General features: G+C 39.7%; 1 protein-coding gene across 2 annotated transcripts in view; it reads left to right on the forward strand.

The window, feature by feature from the left end:
- Positions 1-24592, forward strand: part of IMMP2L (inner mitochondrial membrane peptidase subunit 2) — a 691058-nt gene extending 666466 nt beyond the window's left edge. For both annotated transcript variants that reach the window (XM_041002441.1, XM_041002443.1), the window contains one exon: positions 23771-24592. In XM_041002441.1, the coding sequence (XP_040858375.1) occupies positions 23771-23887 (117 nt within the window). In that variant the 3' untranslated portion in view covers positions 23888-24592. The remainder of the gene's footprint in view (positions 1-23770) is intronic.
- The last annotated feature ends 1596 nt before the right edge of the window (positions 24593-26188 follow it).

Genomic DNA, 26188 nt, shown 5'->3' on the forward strand with positions numbered 1-26188 from the left:
TAGTAGATGCACTAATTCACATTCTTTGAACAGGGTGTAGGGGCTTCCCTTCCTCCACATCCTGGCCAGCATTTGTTGCTGTCGTTTTGATAGGAGCCATTCGAACAGGGATGAGGTGATATCTCATTGTGATTTTTATTATTGTTTCCCTGATGATGAGTGATACTGAGTTTTTTCATATATCTGTGACTATTTGTATTTCTTATTGTGGGAACTATCTATTCTGGTCCTTTGCTCATTTCTTTATCAGATTTGTTGAGTTGCTAAGAGATTTGAGTTCCTGACATGTTCTGGGCATTAACCCTTTTTCAGTTGAGTAGGTTTTAAATATTTTCTACCATTTTATCAAATGTCTCTTCACTCTGTTAAATGTGTCCTTAACTATGCAGGAGCTTCTGAGTATGGAATACTCTCTTTTGTCCACTTTTGCTTTTGTTACTTGTGTTTGGGGGGTTTTATCCAAGAAATCATTGTGTATAACAATGTCTTGAAGTATTTCCTCCATGTTTCATTCTAGCAATTTCATTTTTTATCAGGTATTTTGTTTAGGTCTTCGATTCAGTTTGAGTTCAGCGTATGGTGGGAGGTAGTGATCTGATTTCATTCTTCTATATATGTATATCCAGTTTTGCCAGCACCATTTATTGACATGCATGCTCTCCAATGAATGTTCTTGGCACTCTCGTCAAAAATTGCTTCTACACATGTGTATTAGTTTCTGGGTTCTCTATTTTGTTCCATTGACTTATAACTCAATTTTTTTCCAGTACCTAATTTTAGTCAAATTTTTATTGCAAAGGCAGATATACAGAGAAGAGGAGAGAGAGGATGATCTTCCGTCCATTTATTCATTCCCCAAGTGGCCATAGTGGCTGGAGCTGAGCTGGATGGGAAGCGGGACCACTGGGATTAGAACTGGTGCCCATTCAGGGCGAGGACTTCAGCCACTAGTCTACCACGCTGACCCCTGAAATCTGTATTTTTAAAAGATTCACTTAGTAAAAAGAATAGCAGAAAGAAAGAAATAGCTGGAGAGAGAGAGAGTGGAGGAAGAAATCTTCTATCTGCTGGCTCTCTACCGAAATGGCTGTAAAAGCCATGGATCTAGACCAAACAAAAACCAGCAGCCACATCAGCATCAGCCTCATGAGCTGCAGGGCCCAAGTGCTTGACTCTTCATCTGCTGCCTTCCCAAGTGTATTGCTAGGAAGCTGTGTGCAGAAGTAGATAAGTAGACATGCAAACCGGGACTCTGATAGCAATAATGGCCTAACTGGTGGCTTAACCCACTGTGCCAAACATCGGTCCCTTGTTTGTATATGTTTCTTTTGACAGAATTCTAGTCTTACTTGTTTGTGGTCTGAGATACTACGTGGTATGACTTTAGCTTTTCGAAATGCATTGTGTTCATTTGTGACCTAGTAGAAAGTTGATTATAGAAATGTTGCATGTATCCTTGTGGATCTTCTATAGGAACAGTCTGATCATTAATGACAGCAAGGTGCTAGGCTCCCACTATGACTGCACTGCACTGTCTAGATCTAATCATATTTGCTTTATTTATTTGGATATTTTGTTAGGCACATATTTCTATCAGTTGTACTGCATTAGGTGCACATTTATGATATCTGTTTAAATTGATCTTATCAATACGTGTCTTTATCTCTTAGTTATTGGTTTAAAATCTATTCTATATAAGAAACTATCCCTCCTTGTTTTGGGTTTCTCTTTGCATGCTGTTTTCCCAACCTTTCACTTTCAGTATAACTTTACATGTAGTGTTTCTTATAGACAATGTATAGTTTGGATTTTTGTTATCAAATCAACCAACCTGTTATCTTGTGATTGGAGAATTTAATTCATTGATAATACTGATTATTATTGAAGGATGAGTCACTCCTGTCATTTTGTTGATTGCTTACTGGACATGTTACACTGGTGCATTTTCTAGTACTATCTATGTTCACGATGCTGCTTACTGGTGAATTAGCAAAATTGATGAATTAATTGTTTTGATTTTGGAAACACTTTATTTCATCTTCACTTTTAAAAAGCAGGTTTGGTGGATGTAGTATTTTTTTGCTAGGATTTTTTTTCCCTTTCAAGACTCCAGGACTTCTGGTGAGAAGCACACTGTTAGCCCATTGGGTTTTCCCTTTCATACAACTATAAGGCATCTCTCCCTGTTCTTAAGCACTTTGGTTATAATACACCTTGCAGAAGGTCTTTGTTTGGTGATTCTGATCCTTTTAAATTCCTGTATCTAGATGTTCAGTACTTTTTTTCAAGACTTTAGAAGATTTATCCAGGCTATAAATGGGAAGTATATATGAAACATAAATTAATTTTGTGTTTCGGCTGGATGTTTATTCCACAAGCATGCCATTACACATATATGAGCACAAGTAGTCTAAAAATCCAAAAGAATTGAAAAAATGTAGTTCTGAAATACTTCTCTCAATATTTAGATAAGGAGCATCCAATCTTAGTATATAATGTACCAACTGGTTCTTAATGTTATGAAAAAAAAACATAGTGTAAGGAGGATGGTGAGTGACTAACGGGGGCATTTTAAATGTAAAGGACATAGAAAACAGTTTATATACAGTGGTTCATGAAAACAGGGGATCAATGAAATTTTTCTAGTAAACAATGGCGTGCTAGACTAGAGAAGTTGGGAAAGATATGTTTTTCCTCAGCAGAAAAACACTGCTGCTGGGGAATCACTTTGCATTTAAGCACTCAAACCCGTGACCTTTTCATGAAGTAGACAACCCTGTGGTTAGAGCAAGGTGTCCTTGGTTTTCATTTTTTTTTTCTGTCTCTGATGAAATTTTGATTCCTTTTGATATGACCTATAGTTTCTCATAAAATGGTGTTGATTTTAGACCTAAGCAAAACTCTCAGCCCTTTTCTGTCCAATTTCCAGGTCCTCTGCACCATGTTGTTATTTGTTGAAAATGATTAGCAACTTAATCATCAGCAGAGCTGTACAATACCTTGTGGAGAATCTTGCCTTGCATAGAGATAAACAGTGTTTTCATGTTCTGCCTCTAGATGATTTTATACTGGTTCAAGTAGGTTCAAAGTGCTCTGAGTTCTAACTGCTTCTAAGAACATTTTCTGAAACTTAATCGGCAAGTTTGAGAGTCACTTCATCCAATAAAAGATTTCCAGTTCCTAAAATAAAATTCAACTGTTTTACTTAAAAATTCTATACTTGAAGCCCAGCTCTTATACTTGAAACTGACTACTATAAATAACTGAGTTTTAAAATTAATTTAAAGTGCAGTATAAGGATAGCATTAATGTGAAGGTCCCAACAACATGGCAGACTGAACTATTGTGAAATTTTCTCCTTCCATAAATACTTCAACATGCTGAATAAAATACAAAGATGAATTTGAGGATAGAAATATGTGTGGAAAAGTCAAGTATAGAGCTAAGAGAAGTAAACTCAAAATGTGAAGCCATTCGTTTGGGAAAGGATCAGACTGGATGCAGGATCCAGCATCACAGCACTGAGCAGGAACTAACCAAGAAAGCTGGCCTGCCCTCTGGCGGCTTGCGTTCTGGGCAAGAGGATAAACAACAAAACGTACCCCAGATCTGAGGCAACTGCTAACGTGATTTTGTCCCCACACTCTGAATGACAGTAATTATAAAGCATCCTGGGTGTGGGGACCGGGGAAAAGAAGGAAAAATGTATCCTCTGACTATGTTACATGAAATTCCACACTGAGAAATTACGCTTGATTGAGGCAAAGTACCTGGCAAATACATACGCATGTCTGCCCTGCTAAAAAAAAAAACCTCCTCAACCTCCTCCTCCTGAGGCATGCACAGATTAAGCAGTTTTCTGAAGGTCAGGCCAGAAGTAATGATTCCAGATTCCAGATGAAAACATCAGCCGATAAAAGAAAAAGCATTATTATGATTAGCATATAAAAATCTTGAGATACAAAAAGTATATTTACAGTGAAAGATGAAAGAACAAATCCTACCAGGAAAAGGAAAGTACTACGAAAAATAGATGGGTTTGAAAAATAACTAAAACCCTTAGAGAAGAAGAGTACTGGAAATGGAAATTAAAAGCAAAGGAGAGATTAAACAGGCAGAATAGACGACAAAGGGAACGTGAAGTGGGAAGCAAATGCATAGACAGGAAGACTTAGCAGATATCAAATGGAAGAGACACTGCAGAACAGAGTGGAAGATACAAATGCAAAGCAGAAGACATGTGTGCATACTACCTAAACTTTTTTTTTCTTATTTTCTAAAGATCATTATTTCAGACATTTATAAAAAGAACGTTGAGTTTTTAAAATTCTAACAATATAGGAAATAAAGATTTGTATCTCAAGATTTAGAAAATAGTGTAAGGTCATTGGTCCCAAGCTTGAGTGTGCATGAGCCTTGCTTTTAGACCTGATGAAGCACAGAATACCACATAGTTTTCATGCATTCATCAATAGATGGACACATAAATTATTTGAACTTCTAATCTGTTATTTGAAAACATAGAATAATCTATAATCAGATAACAGTGTAACATAAAGTTTGTTTATTCTTTTGTAAATAAGAAGTTACATCTTAAATAAGCCTGAAGATTGGATATGTTTCCAGAGAACATGATTAGCACAATTGAATAATAGTGGCTTCAAGCTTTCCCTTCCTATGCTGGCCCCTTTTTGGCTTGAGGAAATTCACACACATTTTTTCCCATTTTACAAAATCCTGGAAGATCAGTGGGCATTTGACCTCATATTTTGGAACAATCATCCACATCTACTTCAGGGAAGAACATGCCAGAATGCTTTTCAGACAGGGAATAAAAGAGAGGTTTGATCATTTCGGAAAATCCATACCACACGGCTAAGTCAGTGACTGCAAGTGAAACTCCTGTAGTACACAAGGCTTTTGAAAAGCAGACTCGCTGTAGATTTTTACCATTTTGGTTGTTGGGGGATTTCATGAGCGACTACAGGTGCAGATAAAAATGGATCTGATGGCCAGACCAAGCATCTTCTCACCTATTTTGAACAGTGCTGCAAAAATCATTAGAGTGAAGAAGTCCTTTGAACAAACTGGTATCACTTCCCTTAAACATACCCAGTTGTGAAATTTCTAGGTCCTATTGTAGTTTTAGTGTTAGTATTTTAAGGAATCTCCATACTGTTGTCCACAATGACTGTACTAACTTTCATTACAATCAGTGTAAGGGAGGATGGGCTATGCTTTTGATTTACATTTCCTTGATGATTGGTGATACAGAATATTATCCATGTACCTCATAACCTTTTCTATGTCTTCCTTTGAGGATTCTATTTTGATGCATTGCCCGTTTTTAAATTGAATCTTAAGAGATTTTTGTTTTCTGTTTGCTGCTGAGTTACTGATTTCTGGTCATGAACCTCTGTCAGACGTATATTTTTGCAAATCTTTAGTACCACTCTATAGGTCGTCTCTGTACTCTTTCCTCCTGTGTGTTGCAGAAGCTTTTTGATTTGATGAAATTCTGCTATAACGTATTTTCCCTTTGTGTGTATTGGAGGATTTGATTAAAACAGTTGTGGGCCTTTCCAATGTTTTGATGCATTTTTCTGATGTTGGCCTGTATTGGTCTGAGGTTTAATGTTTAGATCTTTAATCCTTATTTTACTGGTTGTTACTAACTTAGTATATAGTGAAAGAGTGGGATCTATTAAGCAGATGGATATCCAGTTTTCCAAAAACAATTCAAGACTGTCCCTTTTCAATCCATTTTTAGCACTGCGTTAAAAATCCTTTAGGTATAGATGCATGTTGGTTTTCCTTCTAGGTCTCTATATAGGTTCATTGGTTTGTGTATTGTCTAGCCTACACGTTACTATTAGTGTTGCTTTGTAATTAAGTCAGGTGATAGGGCTAGCATTGTGGTAAACCAGATTAAGCAGCCCCTTCTGATGCCAGGATCCCATATTCAAGTACAGATTCCAGACATCTCTAATCTGCTTCCAATCTAGCTAAGAACCTGTTTATTTTCCTATGAGACTGTTGTTTGTAATATTTCAGCACTTAGATAACACTCTGAATTTGCTACAGTTTTGCTGTTAGTGTGTTTTTATTTTTTCTTGAAATATATCAAGCGCGTCAGAACTGGTAAAGTACCTTTAAATGGGACATTGTGTCCCTCTAAGCCTTTTCCTCACTGCAGGAGGCTAGATATGTAGCGAACCAACATTATCTTGGTATGTATTCAGTACCCACAGACTACTCTAAAACTACTAAAGAAACACTAGAGTAGAAAGCAAACTCTACTCTGTCTGCTGCTGGGATGTATTCACAGCCTGAGGCCATTCTTGTCTGCCACAGATAATGGAGACTGGTGTACAAGTATGATCAACACGGGTATTGGAACTCCACCTGGCACTAGAGTAGGTCAGTAGACTCCATTTGTACACAGAGATTTCAGGTGTGATATCATTAGGTCTATTGACTATTGGGTCCTGCCAGCTCAGCACTGAGCTCCCCAATAGTCCTCCAGTTCCTTGCTATTTGCCCATGGTTGGAGGAAGGGTGAGAGGCAGCCCGTGAATCCAATGATGATGCACACGAAAGGGAGTAACTTCCAGCAAGGTGGACATCTCTGCCTGATCCTAGGAAGGTATAGATCCCTCCAAACAGGCACTGACATATGACAGGAGCCCTTATGATCTCCTTAATATTGGACTTGGCAAATAGCCTGGCACTGAGTCCCAAGAAACAGTCTTATGGTTATTATCAGTTGCCTTAAATTGCAAAAATGATATTAAACCCCATTAGACTCCTAGAATGGTACTAATCTGAGTTGTATCTAGGCCTTAGTCAGAAGTCTGCAAGGTGCATGCCATTTCTGCTAGAGGTTGGTGGTGGTATTTACTGAGTAAGTCCATCCCACAAAGTTTCTGTCACTGCCTGATGCTGGGCAAATCTAGGATCCACACTTATGAGCATTGGCCTGGGGTAGAGAGCTTTGAGATGCTTAAGGTGCTGGGTCCCATGGAGGTGGACTGAGCTCTGAGTTCCAGATGAAGGCCCTAGGTCCTCTGCTCACTGTTGGCTGGAGTCTTGCTCCACAGTGTGCAGGATATTGGGTGGGAACAGAGCAGGAGTGGGATCTGAATGACAATGTCTGCAGTTCAGAGGCGAGGGACAGGGACCACAGGGCCTGTTTCTCTTGAGCTTTATCATGGCAGGCTTGGCATTGAGTTTTGACCGCTCATAATTCTTTCTCCCTCTTCCAAATACAAGGGGTTGCTGCATTGCTTGGGGCTGGGAGAGTTAGGTATGCATCTCTTACTCCTTGCACTTCTAATTTTACTGAAACTACTCACTAAGGCTCTGACCTGTCTCAGAGAGGCTGATTTGATGCATAAATAGCTTCTCAAATCGGTGTTTCTGTGATAGGTTGATCCACAAGTAAGTTTATTTTGATCCAAAAATTGAAATCCATGTATTCTTTCTCTGTAATACACATTTTATAAATACTTTTTTGAAGTTTCCTCATAATGCTTTGGATATCTCATAAACTTGAACATGTATTTTTAAATATTTCTATAGTCACTATGACCTAAATTTAAAAGTAATCTATATCATCAATTATAGTTTTAAATTGATGCATAGATCCATGTTTAGAACCATGCGGATTTATTGGTTCCTTCCTAAATCAGTCTTGTCTCAGGGATTAACATTTTTTTGCTTAAGAAACTATTTCTTGAATTTCTATAATACATAAGTTCTATAGACTAAGGAATAAAAGGATAATTCAGATGTGTCAGCCTTGGAGGACTTCATAGTAACTCAGAAAATATAGGGCAATATAAGTAACACCAAGAGGGTCGTGAAATATTTGAAAGTGCAAGAGTCCTTTTAAGGAGCTATATGGAAAAATGTCTCTGAATGTTGTGGGATGGGTAGAATGAAAATGTGGAGGTGATAATAAAGAATACTTAATAGAATAGTAGGAGTAATGGAATGTAGACAGAGTAACCAAATATTAATTGGGACCATTCCAAAGTGCCCATATTTATGAAATTACTGTTCAAATCTGGGTGGGTACTGGTCACTCCTAAGAACTTATATACACTTGCATAGGATACATAGAGTTATAGTGAGAGTCAAGAAAGTAAAGGCAGGCAGGTAAGCGTATTGTAGTGGTTCTTGAATGCTAGGCTGTAGTTAATTAACTGGTGGGTAAAGAATTATTGAAATGTGCTTCCTGTAGAAATGAAATTACTGAAGACAACCTTTAAAAAAATTAATCTAATACCAGTGTGCATAACAGCGGGTACAAAACAGAATTGGAATTGAGAGTTTGGTTATAGAGGCTACAGAGTTCTTTCAGAACAGGAAAAATCCAAACCTGTTATTTGAATGATGCACAAGAATAGAAATGAGTGCAGGGACTCAAATTAGAAACAATATGGTAACAAATTAGATATGAAGATGATAAAGTGAAGACAAAATCTAATTATGACTCAACGTTTACAGTAGAATATCGGCAGTAGGGAGAGGCTAAATTAAGAAACTGTGGTAAGAAGGTAGTTTGAAGGAATTGGAGATGAGCTGGTGGGTTATTAGGATAGGAGGAGGATGCCCTTTGCGGTGGGAAGCACTCCTCTGTCTCCTGAGAGTCCGGCCTACAGGTGAGAAGACAGGCTAGCTCTGGATGCATGAATCTGAATGTTGTTCATCAATGGGAAGAGTTCAAGGACAAAGCAAGAAATCAGAAACTAAAGATGGCATAACCTTAGGGAATAACAACATTCAGGAAAACAGGATGGTAAGTCAGCTAAAGTTAACAGTGCACCCTAAGTGCTAGGAAGAGAAGTATTCAATGCCACAGTGCACGTCAACAGCAGAGATGACCACCTTGTGACTGCTGCGTAAGGATTGTGCTACTATAATATGGCGGAAAACAGAAGAGGAGAGGTTAGGAGAGGGTGTCAAGGGAATAATTCCTTAGACACAGGGAATGTTTCATCATGAAAAATATATAGCATATGAAAAACAAACCTATTTCTGAAAGAAAAAAAAAATAGGCACCAAGGAACACATCCTAGCCAGAAGTGGTCACCAGGACTGAATATTGTGAAGGAAGATGGAGACTGAAGGCCACTCAGTGGAAGTAGGGTAACATTTAAGAGCACACTTTTGCTAAATAGTGAAACCAGTGGCCACCAGGGGTTGAGGTATGAGTCAGTGGTCAGGAACGTGAACCATGCATCATCAGTGTGATTTTGCTAAGAAAACTCACTTTCCAGTGAGCCTTTTAGATGGGAAGAAAATCCAGAAAATGTTCCTCATTTAGCTGAAAGCCAATTCAGTGTGATGTGTCACATGCGTGATGTAAAGCAACAATGGTGCCCTTTATTCTTCTGTGTTTCATTACTGCAAATGCCTTTACTAGAGGCAGAGGTCTCTTAGGGATGTTGCCTTAATCCAAAGGATTTTGTGTTTTATTGAGCTTGTCTCAGTTCATAGCAAAGCTCCTTCCAGGTTCAGCTTTGTATACAAAAAAACGAAATATAACAGCAACTGTGTTTTATTGCTATTCTAGATGGTTTCTCTAAGAAAATTTATTAGGACAAGATTTCTTGTAGTCATTTTTATATATGTTATAAAGAATTACAAACCAGTGTCATGGGCTAATCAAATATATTTTTTATAATTTTTCTAAGACATAACTCCTGAACATTCTTAATAGTAAACAATAGAATAGAATACAACCATCTTGGGAAGCTTTGCTCTATAATTTGTTACTGCTATTGTAGAGTACCTGAGGCTTTACCCAAACCTGCTGTGCTGTGGAGCTATCACGGCAATTAGTGTGTAGCAACAGGGCACTGTTTGCAAACTGCAACACTTCACCTCTTGTAGCAACCTTGCAGAGTTGGTTCTATTGCTAATCATTTTTGACAATGAAGTAAAGCTGAAGGAAGTAAAATGGTTCATCAAGGACTTATGCAACTGCTAATTTCCCATGACTGATACACCATACTGTCTCTCATGGCCTTCGTGGTACACAGGTGCTGTATGAGTGTCAAACCAACAGACTTTGAATGAGTAGATGGAGTGATGGATTACACTGGGTTGACCAGCCCCAACCCATCCCAATCAATCTCTAAGTTAAAATTTTTTAAAGTAATGAGAAAATTGTTGTTCTATCTTCTGAAGCCTGAAAAAGATAAGATCCAAGTGTTTTAAAGGAAAAGGAAAGCTAGTTGGAAATATAAAATCAGACTGCGTTTAGTACTGGAAGTACTGGGCTAAATATAAGGAATGTTCATGAAAAGACAGCCTCCAAAGTCAAGGTGGCCTCTATGCCTGATGCATTTTGCATACCTTACTGCATTCCACTTGGCTGGCAAAAGTGCTGTTTCTGCTGGGAAGATGGCACAGACCATGCACAAGGACAGATGCACCAAAGATCGTGAACAATGTCCATCTGCCCAAGTATGCCTTTCTGTCTGTTTATCTTTAGCAGATGCATCCATCAGGCTGGACACATCTCACTTTTCAGGCTGCGGCCCTAACAGGTTAATGCTTGCCTTAGGTTTACAAAGCCTCAGTAGTTTTGGCAATCTCCGACCTTCACCTTAAATATCAAGGTCAGTTCTGAATATATCGCATTGCCAACATACTTTATTCATAAAGGAGAATTTAAAGTTACAGCCACAACTAAACTATCTGAGTCAGTGGACTAAAGTCATGCCTAATCCTTAGCAGGAGATAGTTTAAAAATCATTCATGACTTTGCTCTGCAGACATTAACTTGTGCCTGCTATATTTTCTCAGACAATTTTTTTCTGGCATACATGCCACAAATATAAAGAAAAAATAATTGACTTCTAATTATTTAACATTCTTGAGGACATATCAATGTGGAATATGAAAAAATGTCTGCAAGTAAACTATACAGAAATGCTGCATCTTTAGCCATGAGAAATTTCATGGCTACCACTATTTTGTCCATTTGCTACTTAGCTATTTTTTATATAAATCGTACCCATCAGCTTGTAAATTTCTGCTTTAAATAATCTTTAAATAATTACTAACTTTCAGGAGGTAACCATATATTCAGAAGCAAAATAGTGAATGTTGTTCTCCTAGAAATTTCAGAACATTGAAATTAGTGTGTCATCCAGCACATCCAGCCGTGGCTTTGTGCCTGCATGCTTATTGATTGAATGCTAAATAAGCCTCAACAGATTCCTCCGAATAACCACTGTAATCAAACTACAAAAGGCCAGATAACTATTATTTGTTATCTAAAAAACAAATATTGAGGAGGCCATAGAAAGCACATAAAACCAAAATAACTATTAATTATCTCCAATATACAATCAACTCTGCATATCCAGAAGCTTAGTATAAGGACTGACGTTGGACCAATTGTTTTTACTATGATCACAACAATACTTGGCTGATTGGTCAAGACATGCTTTGCAAACGTAATAGTTCTCCATGATGGCAACTAGATCCTTTATAAATTAAACAGAAAAATCTATACCACTCTTTAAATATATTTTCTTTTGCTTTAGATGACTGGTGAGTTAACCCAATAAAAGGTGAAAAGACAGATCATTACATATAAACTAAGAATGATGAGGAAAAATTATAAAGGCTATTTATTAGCAACTTTGGTAGCATTTTTGTTTCATGAATAGTTGGTTTTTTACCACACTAGAATTGAGACAGATATTTTATAGGTTATTTTTATGTAATGAAAGCAAAGTTGATAAACTAATAAAACTCTTGCACTGGAGGAGGTATTTTAATTTGCCAATTTTGAAGATTTATTTATTTTACATTGCAGAGTTGCAATGAGATCGATCGATTGATTGATTGATCTTGACATTTACTGTTTCTCTCCCTGAATATCTCCAGTGGCCAGAGATGGGCCAGACCAAAGCCCTAAGTTCCAGAACTTCTTACACATCTGCCAAAGTGGTACAAGGGCCCAAGTAGCTTCTGCTTTCCCACAACATTATCAGTTGAGCAGCAAGGACTCCAAGCTGGTACCCGTATCAGATGCTGGCAACTGCTTCACATGCTAAGCCATAGCACTGGCCCAAGTAATTTCACACATACATTCAGTCTAAATGAGTGCTATGCATAGTAGAAATGCTACACATGCTGTATGAACATGATTATCAGAATTTTAAGAGATTTTGTTTGGATTTTTGCAGGGCATATAGCTTAAGCAGTTTATGAAACGAAGCGATTGGTTCACTTTCCTAAATCCCCGTACTGAAATCCTGTTGTTAGTGGCCTGGCCATCTCCCTAAGGAGGTGAAAAAATGGCAGTCTTTTCTTAGCTTGCATGTCCAACTAATTTTCAAGTTTTATCTAATGTATGTCTGTAAATTCCCTTTTATTAGACTATTCTGAACTCTTTTCCATGATCTTACCATGTATTTGGGATATGATGCAGGACTCTCTTGAAGAAGTTCATGCAAAGTGGGGAAGAGCTAAACAGCATCACTACCCAGTGTAAAAATCATTGAAGAGTGAAGGCTGTTGAAGTCATGATGGGAGCCTGGGGTCCTTCTAGGAAGAAGTGGCAGTAAACTGTATCTGAGAGGTTAAAGAGCAGTTATCCAAGAAGCAGAAAAAGCATACTGGGCAAATGCAGAGATGTGAGACAGCAAGACATTTTCAAAGAAGTATAAGTGATTCAGTACCACTCAAAAAAACATTGAAAAATGAAAACAGTTTTGAAGGACCATGTAGACAATGCTTGCAAAATGGAATTTCATGTCAAGGATCCAGTTTTCTTTTTTTCCTATATACAACTATCTCTTCAACACCATTGCAAAATTCTGTTTTGTTACTTATCTCTCTCTTGCCTTTCATTTTCGTCCTTTTTTATATTGTTCTCAGATGGCTTCCCTAGTTACAGCATAGAGGCCTGATTTTCCTCCCAAGCCTCACTTGAAGACTACATTCCTAAAACACTTCTCCAGTTCTGCTGAACACATCTCGTGGGTCAAGCTCAGGACAGTGGCCTTCCCCTCAAACCAATCTCTCATTTGTCTATGGATTTAGAACATCTTGACCCATGCTTTTGCGGTTAACCTTTCCATATCTGTTGTGTTGAGGAAAAGGTCAGTTTAGAGTGTCACTGTCTTTATTTTCTAGAGTCACGTGTGCTGACAAAACCACACTGCAGTAAGCTCTGGCTTTCTTTTCACTGCTAGCAAGCTTTCCTTATAACCCAGTGGCTTGTAACTTGCTTTGCTGCTTACGAATCAGTAAGAGTGGCCTGGCTGTGTGCAAACCTTAATGTGTAATGTTTACTTTAGCTTCTTTCCTCCTGTTGAAAAAGAAAAGCTACACTTTTCCCCAGGGTGAAAACAGACTTAGAAAGTATCAATGCAGGGCCCCTTGCCAAACATGGCAATTTCCAGAGCTCTATACTAAGTGCCGGCACTTGAATCCAAGACCCAGCTGTACCTGTATGGGTTACTGAAGGTAGCCTCTTTGAGGCTTACTTCTCACTGGCAAATTTGAAAATTCATTTTCTGATTTAGAAATATTGTCTTTCACCTTTTTTTTAAACAACAATCCTGTGAGGCATCTTGGTTTCATACAATGCAAACCCATTGCAATGGCATCTTTGTCCTCCTGACTAATTTAAGCAAAAAAGATGTCCCTGGAAAGATATTAGGTAGCTGACAAGAAAGGTGGAATGAAAACCAGGCTGGGGATTTGACCTGGAACACCATAGAACACCCCACCCCACGGCTGCAGGGTGGTGAGGATGGCAAGGGCTGCCCCTCATGCCCCTTCCAGTACACCTGTTCCTGTATCTTCACTCATGCTCATAATCCAATGTATCAGTTTCTTATTGGCTGAGCCTGGGTCAGGTGTTTCCCGCTTGCTCATGAGATCAGACAGAAGGAGCATCTAGACCATACAGCTAGGGAGGCAGCAGTGGAAGAGAGCCGAGTCTCACAAAGACTTGCACACAAATTTAAATCTCATAAAGACTGATGGAGCCCCATGTGCCTCTGTAATCATCAGAGCAAGGTGTGCCCTGCTTTCACCTGTGCCCCTTGAAAAAACGTGTGAGACTCTGGTATCAGTTTCTTGCAGAAAAGCCAGTGTATCTGGGGTTAGACTACTCCTTTCATCATGTTTTTTTTTTTTTTTTTAGAGTTTATTATTTTCTTCAGCCACAAGCTGCAGGTGGAAATTGAGAACTGCAGTTGGAGCTCTGTCTCCTTGAGGTGTCATGTCAGGGTGAGGAGAAAGGCAAGAGTGGGCCACTGATTCTGGCTGATCATTTACTAGTGGTCCTGTAGCACCAGTTTTGAAACAGGATTTCCTGTCCAGACACAGACAAGATGAACCTGATAAAAAAAAAAATATATAGCCAGGAGAGTGATGTATAGAAAAAAAAAATGATTTAAAAGGCATGTTATCCACCTATCCTTCCAAGTAATTCAAATTATTATCAATCATGTAAGTTAGATCTCTTGAATATTGGCTAGCATATCCGGTCACCTTAGTTTCTTAAAGAACTGTTCGCTGATTGGCAGCAACTTGATTGCGTTCCCACCATTGTCGACACGGTCTCTGGCAACACGGTTTCCTATGCAGAACTGTTTTGAGATTGAATCACAGAAAAACAACCTGTTCCTTGCAGTATGCATCTCTACCCCTTGAAGAAAAGGTCCCCCACCCCCATAAAACTGCTAAATACACCTTGACAACAGGACTCTAAACTCTGGCCTCTACCTACCATGTCCTGTCACATGTACATAGCAAAATGTTGAAATTGCAACTACAGCTTAAGGACTATTGTATAATGCAGGAGAGAACAGGACCAGGGAGTGAAAAAGAGAGAAGAAAGGGAGGGATAGAGGGGAAGCCCTTTCCCTATAATACTGTATAATGGAAAACAAAAATACAGCTCCTTTTTAGAAATTGGGAGTCTGCCTGCATAGGAGAGCTATAGCTCTCAGCAGAGTCCCTGCTTCCTCGGCTCACAGAGCAGTTCAGTACTAGCTGCGCTGCTACCCACATCATCAATTTTGGGCCTCAGCCTTACCAATTTTTTGTTTTTTACTTCTTTTTGCTTTTCTCTTACACTTTGAAATAAGGTGTAGGAGGGAGGGGTTGTAGGGAGAAGAGCTGGATGCTAGAGAGCCACCCCAGTGACAAGAGGACTGAGTGTCCCCAGCAGAGCAGGTCAGGCCGTGAATGCCAAACCTCCTGTCGTCTCAGTCCCTCCTAACCCTAACACTTGTTCCCTGGGACCACCTGCGCAGTGTGTCTAATCCTAGTTCAAATCAACGCCAACAATAGACTGTCAGACCGCTCTCCTCATACATCTATATGAACTGCATCATGTCCACCATAAAAAGAGCATGCAAGACATCAGCGACTGCAGCGAACACAAGTCAACAATGAGACATGAGTCTGTAATGTCACCTGTGTACCACGCATTCTGTCAATGCTGCGAGTTGCTAACTATCCAAATTACATTCAAGTGTTTCATCACCTTGCTTAATCAAGCTGCAAACTAAGGAGCTAGGCCACTTCAACGCCAGTGATTTGATTATGTAGTAGAGAGACTGGTGCATAAACATTAATCCTGGGAAATTAATTCATGAAAATTAGCTGAAGATACCCCTTGAGGCATGTTTTGTATCTTATTTTTTTTTTTTGCATAAAATGTTGAACTAACTACTTACTGGGGGGACCTTGAGGGGACGGGATGATTATGCAGGATTCTGTCGTTATCTGGAGAGAATCATGAAGAGGCCATGAAGTGACCTGGAAATGCATTCTGATTAAAGCTAAGTCTTGAACAGGAAAATTACTTTGAAATGATTAAAGTTAAAATTGTTGGTAATGAAGGAAAACACTTGTCCTGAAATGGATCCTTTGAAAGGGAGAGTTGCATTTATATCTTCTGTAAAGCATATGGCTTTCCTTCTCATCATAAAATAGAGTGAGGCCAGGGAATTACCTCCATTTTCAGATTCAATGGAGGATTAGAAGAAAGTTCTGGGTAAGAATCTGTGGGGACTCTATGGGCAGAGGACTGGCCTAGAGAAGGGTAGTTTCCAGGGGTCCTCTAGAACTTCTCTGAAAAAAATCTCTCATCTTGACAGTTCTTAGCCAGTTCCTGGTCAGGCACCTGGCTCCTTTGTATGTCCAGTGTGTATTTGATGCTTCATTTAAATATCTGTCTTTTCTGTTAGATCATGTGGTCTGAGAAGATGGGGATTCTATCTGTTCCCTTTTGTATATTTTCTGGCAGGGTACGAGTACCTGCCTTATCTAGGGTTGAGACCATGACTGAGTACACAGATTCTCTCACCTTTGTCAGACACTCACCTTTGTCAGGATTTAAAGATACTGAGGCTGTATCTAAAACCTTGAAGTAGAAGCCATTGGCATTTCTAACTTGAAATCTTAGTGCTACGACCTTGTCCACAGCTCTATCTATAAACAGCACCTAAAACCATTATCTGCACCATTCTGATACCATAGTCCAAGCAATCTATGATAGCTCTTATAAACTCAGCATATTAACATTTCCATGGCTAAAATGATGCATTGGCACATTATATCGGATAAATAAGCATTTGATGTTACCCTTAAGCTCAGGTCAGGTTATGCCAGAGAAGAGTTCAAAATTACAATGGAAGGGGAGTACTTTAGCTCTTAGAGCCACCACTAAGGTGCCATGGACCTGGGATAAATCTTCCAAAAGGAGAGCCATTTTCATCTGAGGAAAGCCTCCCTAAGTGAAAGAACCGCTTCATCCTGTCTGATCATGGTAACACATTTAAGGAGCTCTTACTGCTAGGGTCCAGCATAGATTTGCACGCTGATGCCACAGAAGGCAATGGAAGAATTTGGCCCCGCAGAGTTGACCCGTGGTTCCATCGCTGCTGTGGTACTTGTTTCCTCCCTGCTCGATCCTATTTCTGTTTTCCAAAGCACCCCCCTACCCATTTCTGACTGCACCTATTTGTTTTGTCTTGCTTTCCAAAGCAAGTTTATTGCCTGCTGCACAGCTGACTCATGGTTCCAAAGAACCCAAACAGTGCACCTCCAGGTTACCTTTTGGAACATGCCAGCCAGTGCTCTCTGGATGCAAGCCTTCTCTGCGTCCCTCAGGAGGCATCTTTCAGCTGAGGCATCCTGGGAATGTGTGTGGGGATGATAGATAAAATTTCTAGGCTTAAGCTTTCCCCCTTAATCAGTTCAGCCATTTAGTAGAGTGTTGATTGCTGACAGTAGCCAGCAACCTTCAAAACACTGCTGGTTTCTAATATACAAAAGACACTTCCTTAGCCCTTATATGATACAAGTCTAAAAGACAGGCCAACATTGGTAACAGTGGTCTCCCTGAACAGGTGCTGGTCATTGTTTTTGGACATGGTATTTCATAGGGTCAACTTTTTGACTTACTGATAGTGTCTATGACTACTCACTGCTTTAAGGGTAGACTTGAGTGTTCACAGAAAGCCTAACCCGTTTCCTTTCTAGCCCTTGCCAGAAGTTTGCTGACCCTTGTTCTATCCATGCGGGTGCGGGGTTCCAAGGACTTGGCCAATCTCTGCTGTTTTCCTAGGCCATAAGCAGAGAGCTAGATTAGACGTAGAGCAGCCAGGGCACAACCTGGCACTCCTACAGACACCAGCACCATGGGCAGAGGATTAGCTTGTTATACCACCATGCCAGCTTTGAAACCACTTCTGATACACCAGTTCAGATGCCCTCTGAGTCCTTGGGTTTGAGTTTCAGATGCAGTCGCACTTGTTGCTGACATAGACCTGGGGTATAAGTGAGTGATGGCTCAAGTAGCCACTTCCCTGCTAACCACTCACTGCACAGCTCCTAGTAGTGGCCTGGCTCTACCTGGCAAGGGGGAAATGAACCAATTTCTTCATCTCTGTCTTCTAAGTCAAATTAAACACACAAATAATTTGAAAGAACTTTGCTTCCAGTAATGGTAGTCATCATCTCATTTTCTCTCCTGTGTTTTTGCCTCGATCCCATCTTAAAACATTTTGCATTTTTCTAGTTCTTGGAAGTCCTTCACCTAAGCTAGGTCGTTCTGAAGCCAAGAAATTTAAGAGTGTTTTACAGACTGTGGGCCTGTTAGGTGAGTGGTGGCAGAACTCACACCTGTTGCCTTGGCACCTGCAGGAAAGGCTGGGCCTCTGAGAGCTCTGTCTACCAAATGCCAAAATAACTTGTCAGTAGAGCCAACTCAATCAAAGATAGGCAATTTGGTATTAATGTAATCCGTGTGGCTCCTTGGCATTGTGTAGGCAAAATAAACTGGTTGACTGACTGCTGATCACATCCCAGTCTCATGTGTGATTGGCAGAGAACACTAAAGCATAGAACAGAAAATAGTCAGGTGTGCTATGTACTATGACCCTTAGGACACAAGATTAAAATAATACTATTTGTAGCTATAGAGTAAGATTTTGAGCTTCACCAACATTTAACTTAAGGGACTGTTAACAATATGTTCATGGAATCGTAAGACATAATGGGGTAAATTCTCAAATCTGCTGATGGGATATGCACTCAAAATAGTTTGGTGTACACAATTCTAATTCACTGATTCCCAATCTGTAGTTTACCCATATACTCTGCTAGGGGCAGACTGACTTAGACTCTTATTCCACAGATGTTATTATGGGGTGTGAGCAAGATCATACCAGACATGTTTAAGATTCATTAAAGAGTCATTATTAACCAAGTTTGGTGACAACAGAGCACACTAGAAATAGCAAATCAGAAGTCCATACGGTAGTCCAACCAAACATAATCCCAATGTTCATTACCCTTAAGTCCATCCATTAAGGTGAAGACCTATGTCCCAGTTTCTCCAACAATATAAGCTATCCTAACAGACATCCAACGAATAACCTGGACACACTTCCAAAGCTGCAGACATTCACCTTTCCCTGGCTACTCTGCCCGCATACCATCACTGCTGTGCCTCACCCCTCCTGGAACTCCTGATACTACACAAACCAGAAACAACATTGCTATATCCAGTGTCCCATCTAAGCAGTACACAGGCACCATACTCGGGGATTATTTGTTCTGGGTCAGCCAAGAGTTGAGGTGACAGAACAACAGAAGCACCTCATTAGAAAGAGAGCGAGCCCCTGCTTCATGGGCCTTTTAAAGAGGCTTCTGAGGTATGGTTACACAACAATGGAATACCTTGCCCTCAGAGGATAGGTATTTGCTCCTGCCCACCTGTGGCTCACCTAAGTAGTGGTGGGGCTGTGGTTGAGGATGGAATTTACATTCCATTGCTGCTAGGACCCACCCTCAGGACAGAGGGGGGTGCGCGGCCCACTGTCAATGGGTGCTGGCTATTGAGATTCAAAAAAGCATTAGGATTGGTTGGTTAAAGGATTTAACCTTTTGCAAGAATTATGCACCAAAAACTGTGTATGCCTCCTTCCCTCACCCTCTATACTAGCCAGATTCCTGAGGCTGGGTATCTTCATATTTTAAATATATAATTAGCTCATAGTTGCCTCATAGTCTGGGGGTCCTGGGCATGTTCTTTCTTGGTAATGATCTTCTGCTTAGTCCTGAGGCAGTGCCAGGCTCCACAAAATGAAACAATCTGTTCCTTGTTTTTGTTAGTTTGTCTTTATCTCACTGAAGTATTCAAGGAGGCTCCACCCAAATCACATCACCTAACCTAAGTACTTTAAGTCCCTTCCTCTAAATATCACTGTCCCCTTGAGTCCCCTCCCAGCCGTGCTAGTTCAGAATTGAGATTGAATTTCAAATGAAACTTGAGGGAATGCTTCAACTAGAGCACTGTGGTCCTTTGTTATCTTTTGCTGCAAGTGAGATCCATAAGATGTTCCAGTTCAATTGTCCTTTTAATTTATATATTCCTATTCTAGAGCTATCATAACAAAATACCACAATACTGGCTGAAGCAGAAATGTCATCCTTAAGGCTCAAAGTCCAGAGAGATGTGTGAGTCCTTTCTGATTGACTTAGGAGTGGTCACCTTCGTACAGTGTTCTCACATGATCATTCCCTGATGTTCACACACCCTGGTGTCTCCGAATGTCCTAGTCAGATTGTAATGGGACCCTACTGACATGCTGACTCACTCAAATGCTTCAAGGCCAAGAATCCAAATACAGTCACATCCTGAGATACAGGATCCTGAGAAGTTAGACATTAAGTATCAAAAATTGGAGGGAATCCAATGTGGTGTATATTTCCTTCTGATGAATTTGTTTCAGGAAATGATGTGAAACCTGAATTATAGAGGAGTGGTGTGCTTAGGGTGACCATTTCCCAGCTTACGCAGTCTTGTTCTTACAATCCTGACTTAATGAAAAAACACCAACAGTGCTTCTTCACTGATGTAAGTATCTCACTTGAATAATTATGAATATACAGGCTCAAGTGGCAGAGCTCTTGTATTTGGATCTCAGCCCCAATACACACAATCCATTACCTAGGTTTAAGGGAACCAAAGATTCCACTAAAAGAATATGGGAACATATAGAAACAGTTTGGCAAAGTTGTAAGAAATAAAATCAACACTCAAATAAATGGCATTTGTATACAAAGACAATGCCAGGGCCAAGAAAGCATTTGCAAGATCAGTACCATTCATAATAGCTACCAACAAAATTGAAATATTTTGGAATAACTTAACTAAGGATGTGAAAGCTCTCTACAATGAAAACCTTGAAACATTTCTATAGAAGACGTGAAAGCTGGAAAATCTTCCATGTTCATGGATTAGAAAAACTAATATTCAAATGTCTATCAGTGTAAAGCAATTTCACAGATTTGGTGTGATCAAATTAAAAAGTTATTCTGAGATCTGGAAATGGTGACCTAAAATTCATATGGAATCCCTTGTATCTCCTAAACAATAAAGTTAGAGGCACCACAACACCAGATTTCAAGACATTCTGTAGGGTAGTTATAATCAAAACAACAAAGTAGACATGTCAACCAGTGAAAACAACTAAAGGCCCCAGAAATCAATCCACACAGCTACAACCAATTCATCTTTGACAAATGAGCTAAAAAAAAAAAAAAAAAATCACTAAAGAAAGGACAGTTTCTTCAACAAATGATTTTGGGAAAATTCAAGTTCTGCAAGAACTCTAGCTTTCACTGTGTACAAAAATCCACACACAGTGTATCAGAGATCTAAACCTGAGACCTGAAGCCATCAAATTACTAGAGGAGAACGCTACACGACATCGCCACAGGCGAAGATTTCTTGGATAAAGCTCTAGCAGCAAAGGCAATAAAAGCCAAAACTAGACAAATGGGATTACATCAGGCTAAAAGCTTCTGCACAACAAAGGAGATGCTCAGCAAAGTAAAGAGGCAATCAACAAAATGGGGGAAGTATCTGCAAAGTATACATCTGATAAAGGATTACTATCCAGGACATACAAGGAGCTCTGGTAACTCAACAACAAAACAGTTTTGTTAAGAAATGGGCTAAGGAAATAAATGAGCACTTTCTCAAAGGAGGAAATAGAAGTGGCCAACAGAACAATGAAAAGATGTTCAAGAGAACCAGGCATCACGGAAAATGCAAATAAAAACCGCAATAAAGTTTCACCTCACCCCAGTTAGAATGGCTGTTATCCAGAAGTCAACAAATGCTGCCATAAAAGGGGGGTGGTACCCTAATCCACTCTTTGTGGGAATAAAAACTAATACAACCATTTGGGAAGACACAACAAAAATCTCAGAAATCTGAAAATAGAGCTATGATACAATCTATCCATTCCACTCTTGAGAATTTATCCAATGGAAATGACACTAGCACATGAAAGAAATATCTGTATTCCCCTACTTACGGCAGCTACTGATATCAAAAGAGGAAACCATGTTTTTATGATGGCAAAATACAGCCAGCAGATCTATCTAAGAGACAGGGTGAAGGTAGGAGGGAAGAGATAGCCCCTAACTGGGACTGGGCCATGCTAAGACCGGAGCCAGAATTCCATTCAGGTCTCCCACATGGGAGGGAGTACTTGGACCATCCCTTTACTGCCTTCACAGAATATGGAGCTGTCGGGTCAGTGGCTGAGAAGTGATCAGAATTAACATCGTAACAGATAAACTGTGCTTCCTGATGTTATATTATGGAAAGAATAAAATTGCATGCTTGTCAAAATCATTTAACTTGACTCTACTCAGAGACAGACAATCAGCAAGTAGCAGATGTAGGATATTTTACAAGGGAACTGGGATGGACTCCAAATTATAATAAGCTAAATATAAACTTAAGCAAAGTAATACAATTTGTGATCCTTGCTAAAGCTTCAACTTTAGAAATAAAATGTAACACATTATTGGGAAATGTTGAAGAATATGGCCTAAGTAATCTAGTTTCAATGTAATAGATATAAAACATTTAAAACATTTATAATTTATATATATATTTATACATATACATAGGTGCTATATTCATGTAGCAAAAAGGTCTCAGGTTGAACTATTTAGGACTGAATTTAGCATGTCAACTTTCAAGACTTTCAGAAGAAAAAATTACATACACATGCAGGAATCAAGTAGTTGTGGAAAAATGTAAATAATTGGTGATTTTGATAGTCAAGTTGGGTTTTGTACTAAGCTTCTAAATTTTTTGTCAGTTTGGTTTTCAATATAATAACTTGAAGAAAAATGTCCTTTATTGTGCCCATGGGTTTCTTGCTACCCTTTGGGCTTATGGTTTTCTTTTTGAACAAACAGAATAAAAACTTAACAATGCGCTTTCTGATTACCCTTTTAGAAGTCTTTTCCTGACATCTAGCTCCTACTTTGAGTCTCTGAGCATTGTTGGATAGACATGGTAGAAATTGACTAAAAGCAATGTTTATAAATATCTTGGAAGGTTGAATTTATAGAGAAACTATCTGGAAGTAAAACAGACATGTCATATCTGGTTACAACTGACACTAAAAAATATTTCCTAAGCATATGAGTATGTCTTGAGTGTTACCTGATCTTACCAAAAAAAATCAACAGATTTCCAGGCCATTCTTCCTCCGACCAGTTAGAGGGCAATATCTGAGAAATAGTTCCTGATGGTGGGCTACACAAATTTGTCAGAGCCAGCTATTTTACCCAAGTGGAGAAAAGAGACTACCATGTGTGCAGGCTCTCCTCCTCTCTCTGGCCTCACTGGATCTTACGTCCTGCAGGACATGGTCCTTCAACTTTGCTTTCTCTTTGGCCAACCTCTGCTGATGAGCTCTGACTCTCATTGAGTCCTTTGTTTGCCTTGGCTTTCTCACTCTATGGGCACCATGGACATGCCTCTCAATGTACTCTCCATGGAACCAGCTCATCCTGCAGTTGGAGCAATGTTTTAGACACAAAATGTTTTTCAGGTCTGTTTCAAAAAGATCAAATCTCTTTGATACCAGGAACTTGGTAGGACATTGTGAGAATATCAACCAGCTTCGGAACCTGGTTCTATGCTAGCACTTGACTGAGGACTGGGAGGGAGGGATATAGATCCTGAAAATGTTCAGCAGCCAACACAGACTGTTGGCAAATTCTTTAAATTCTCTGAACTTAAAAACTAGAAAAATATTACATAAATATCTGGCAATTTAATCATTACTCCCTTTCCTTGCAATGTCAAACCTAACTCAAATTATATCTTCAATATACAAAATGACAGTCTGTACACAATGATTTACCTGTTGTTGTCTTTGTATTCTCATGGATTCAGGTCTCCCTGGGACTTCTGCACGCCCATGCTACACACATCCTGTGGCCTCCAGCGCGCTGGCAGAAACTGGAATCTGTTCTTCCTCCGGAGCGCTTGCCAGTTCTGAGTGAGGAATAATCATCCCGCAAATCTGCTCAACTTGCTGGAGTCAGGGCGCAGGATGGAGCAGCCGAACCTCAAGGGAGAATGTAGCAAACATCTGTTGTACATTTCAGTGGTCTGTGTTACAGTTGCGAATATCAGGACCTGGCGTGGTGTTAAACCTTAGTACTTTCTTGTGTAATGCCAAAAACGAAAAGTATAAACCTTTGGGAATCTGAAAATATTGTACTTATGTTTAAAAAAAATAAACTTGAGATTAGTTGTTATACATGCATGTACCACTGATAATTGGGTTTTGCTGCTGGCTTCTGGAAAATTGGAAAATTAGTCCTCAGCAAAAATAATCTGACTGCTAAATGGAATGCAGAGAAATGTGCACGATGTGTGTGCTGTTGAAATCGACAGAAGCTACAATGCAGTACTGCGGGGAGGGACAGTACACTGCGATGATCTAATAAACCAATGATTTGTTCACATCAGGTTTTGAGTGCCTGTCACAACCTCTACGACACACTGATGGGGAATACATTTTCTCTTCTGGAAGTAAGAACTAGAAAATCAACTATTGTCAATACTTACAGGCAATCCAACTTTCCTTACTGGTTCTTCTCGATGCAAACCTTTGACATGATCTCATATTCGTTCAAAATCATGAGCACACCCCTTTTGTATTCAGTAAGCAGCCCTGAAATTGAAAAAGAAATAATTATTTCAGATGAACCACCTTTGCTGCTTCTCCGTGATTTCCCAGTATTCATAACCATAATTCTGAAACAAGCTATTTCAAAGGGGGTTGCAGTAGAATTACGGATCTTATAATTTGAAAAGAGGATGTGATAAATTGCCTGCTCCAAGTCTGTAGTAATTAGCCTTCCTCTCATTGTATTTTCCCATCTCGTGGCTTACAGAACAATTCTCTGGTTGAATTCCTTCTCTTCATCTGGTCTCTTTTCCTTTTCTTTGTTGATAGACAATGTTCACAAACAAGAATCAGCAATCTTGTAAATTTGAATGCTCACTCACTCTTAACTGGTAGCAACAGAAAGAATATTAGAAAAAATCCCTATGCGTGTTAGGGGCATAGAGCATTTATGAGCATCGTGGCAGTTCGAACAGCAGCAACGAGCACTTCTGTACTACAGTGGGTCAAATCACTGTTTTTCCAAGCAAAACCACTTAAAGTCTTCTGATGGATCCTCGCTGCCCTTCTCAGTTTTTCAATTCCACTTCCGCTTTCCAAGCTTGAATTTCACTACTTCAGTCTTACACTATTTTACCAAATACTCACTGCTATGTCAAGACTTGCCACCGTTAGGTCAAGGGTATGTAAATTCCACACACCCACACCCTTGACAAAAACCTTCTCATTGTCTTTTAGGTAAACTAGTGAATAATAGCAAAGACCCAGTAGTTACTGGAACCTAGGAAGCCTTGAGTATTAGAGAGCTGAGAGGAAGTACAGTAAGGGACAAAGGATTTTTGGTCAAACTGCTATTAATCACTGGTAAATAGACAATTGGCCATCAATTTTGCTACCTTATTGGCTACCTGTACCATTTTTCCTCAAACTACTCTTCAGTTTTCAAAGAGAAGTCATTTAAGTTTGTACTCTTCAGTCATCAAACACGTCATGAGAGCTGATACCCTCTTCTTATTGGACAATTTGAGTGTTACTTCCCCAGAAATGCAGCTCTGGGCAGAGTTCATACTGCCACCTAGTGTTGGCTTTCACCCTGTAGTTTCATGACGTGTGCCCACATTTCCCCAGAGGGACTGTGACCTAGTCTAGTCTGCAGTAGGGCTTATCCTGATTTACTTGGTGCCATCATTGCACATAATTGACAATGAAATTCTTTGCAGTCAGTGTACCAGTACTGGGCATTGTAATACAACAACAACAACGAATCAAGAACAAGACCAAGGCTCTTGAAGTCCTACTGCAAAGTTGAGAGGAAATAATAAGGAAGCAAAGTTTCGCGAGTGCAGCAATAGGTACTACGAGAGCAGAGGGAGAGTGAATCATTCCACGTGGGCAAGTCTAGGGGAGGGGGAGGCTACCTTTGGAGGAAAGATGGCATAGTCATGGGCTAAATTTGCCATGACGACTCATGTTTTACTTCTGCAAATTATAAGCCTTAGTTCATATAAGATGGCTGCAGGAATAGGAATTGGTCACAATGCTTGAGCCACTGCTGGTGCTGCCTGGTTCCTTATTGGAGTGTTTGGGGGTTCAAGTCCTGGCCTCTCCCGATTCCTGCTGCGGCGTGCGCGCTGGGAAGCAGCAAGGATGGCTGCGGCATGTGTGTCTCTGCGCCT

The sequence above is a fragment of the Ochotona curzoniae genome, unplaced genomic scaffold, assembly GCF_017591425.1.
Source record: "Ochotona curzoniae isolate NIBS_2020 unplaced genomic scaffold, NIBS_Ocur_1.0 scaffold_2476, whole genome shotgun sequence".
In the NCBI taxonomy this organism is placed as follows: domain Eukaryota; kingdom Metazoa; phylum Chordata; class Mammalia; order Lagomorpha; family Ochotonidae; genus Ochotona; species Ochotona curzoniae.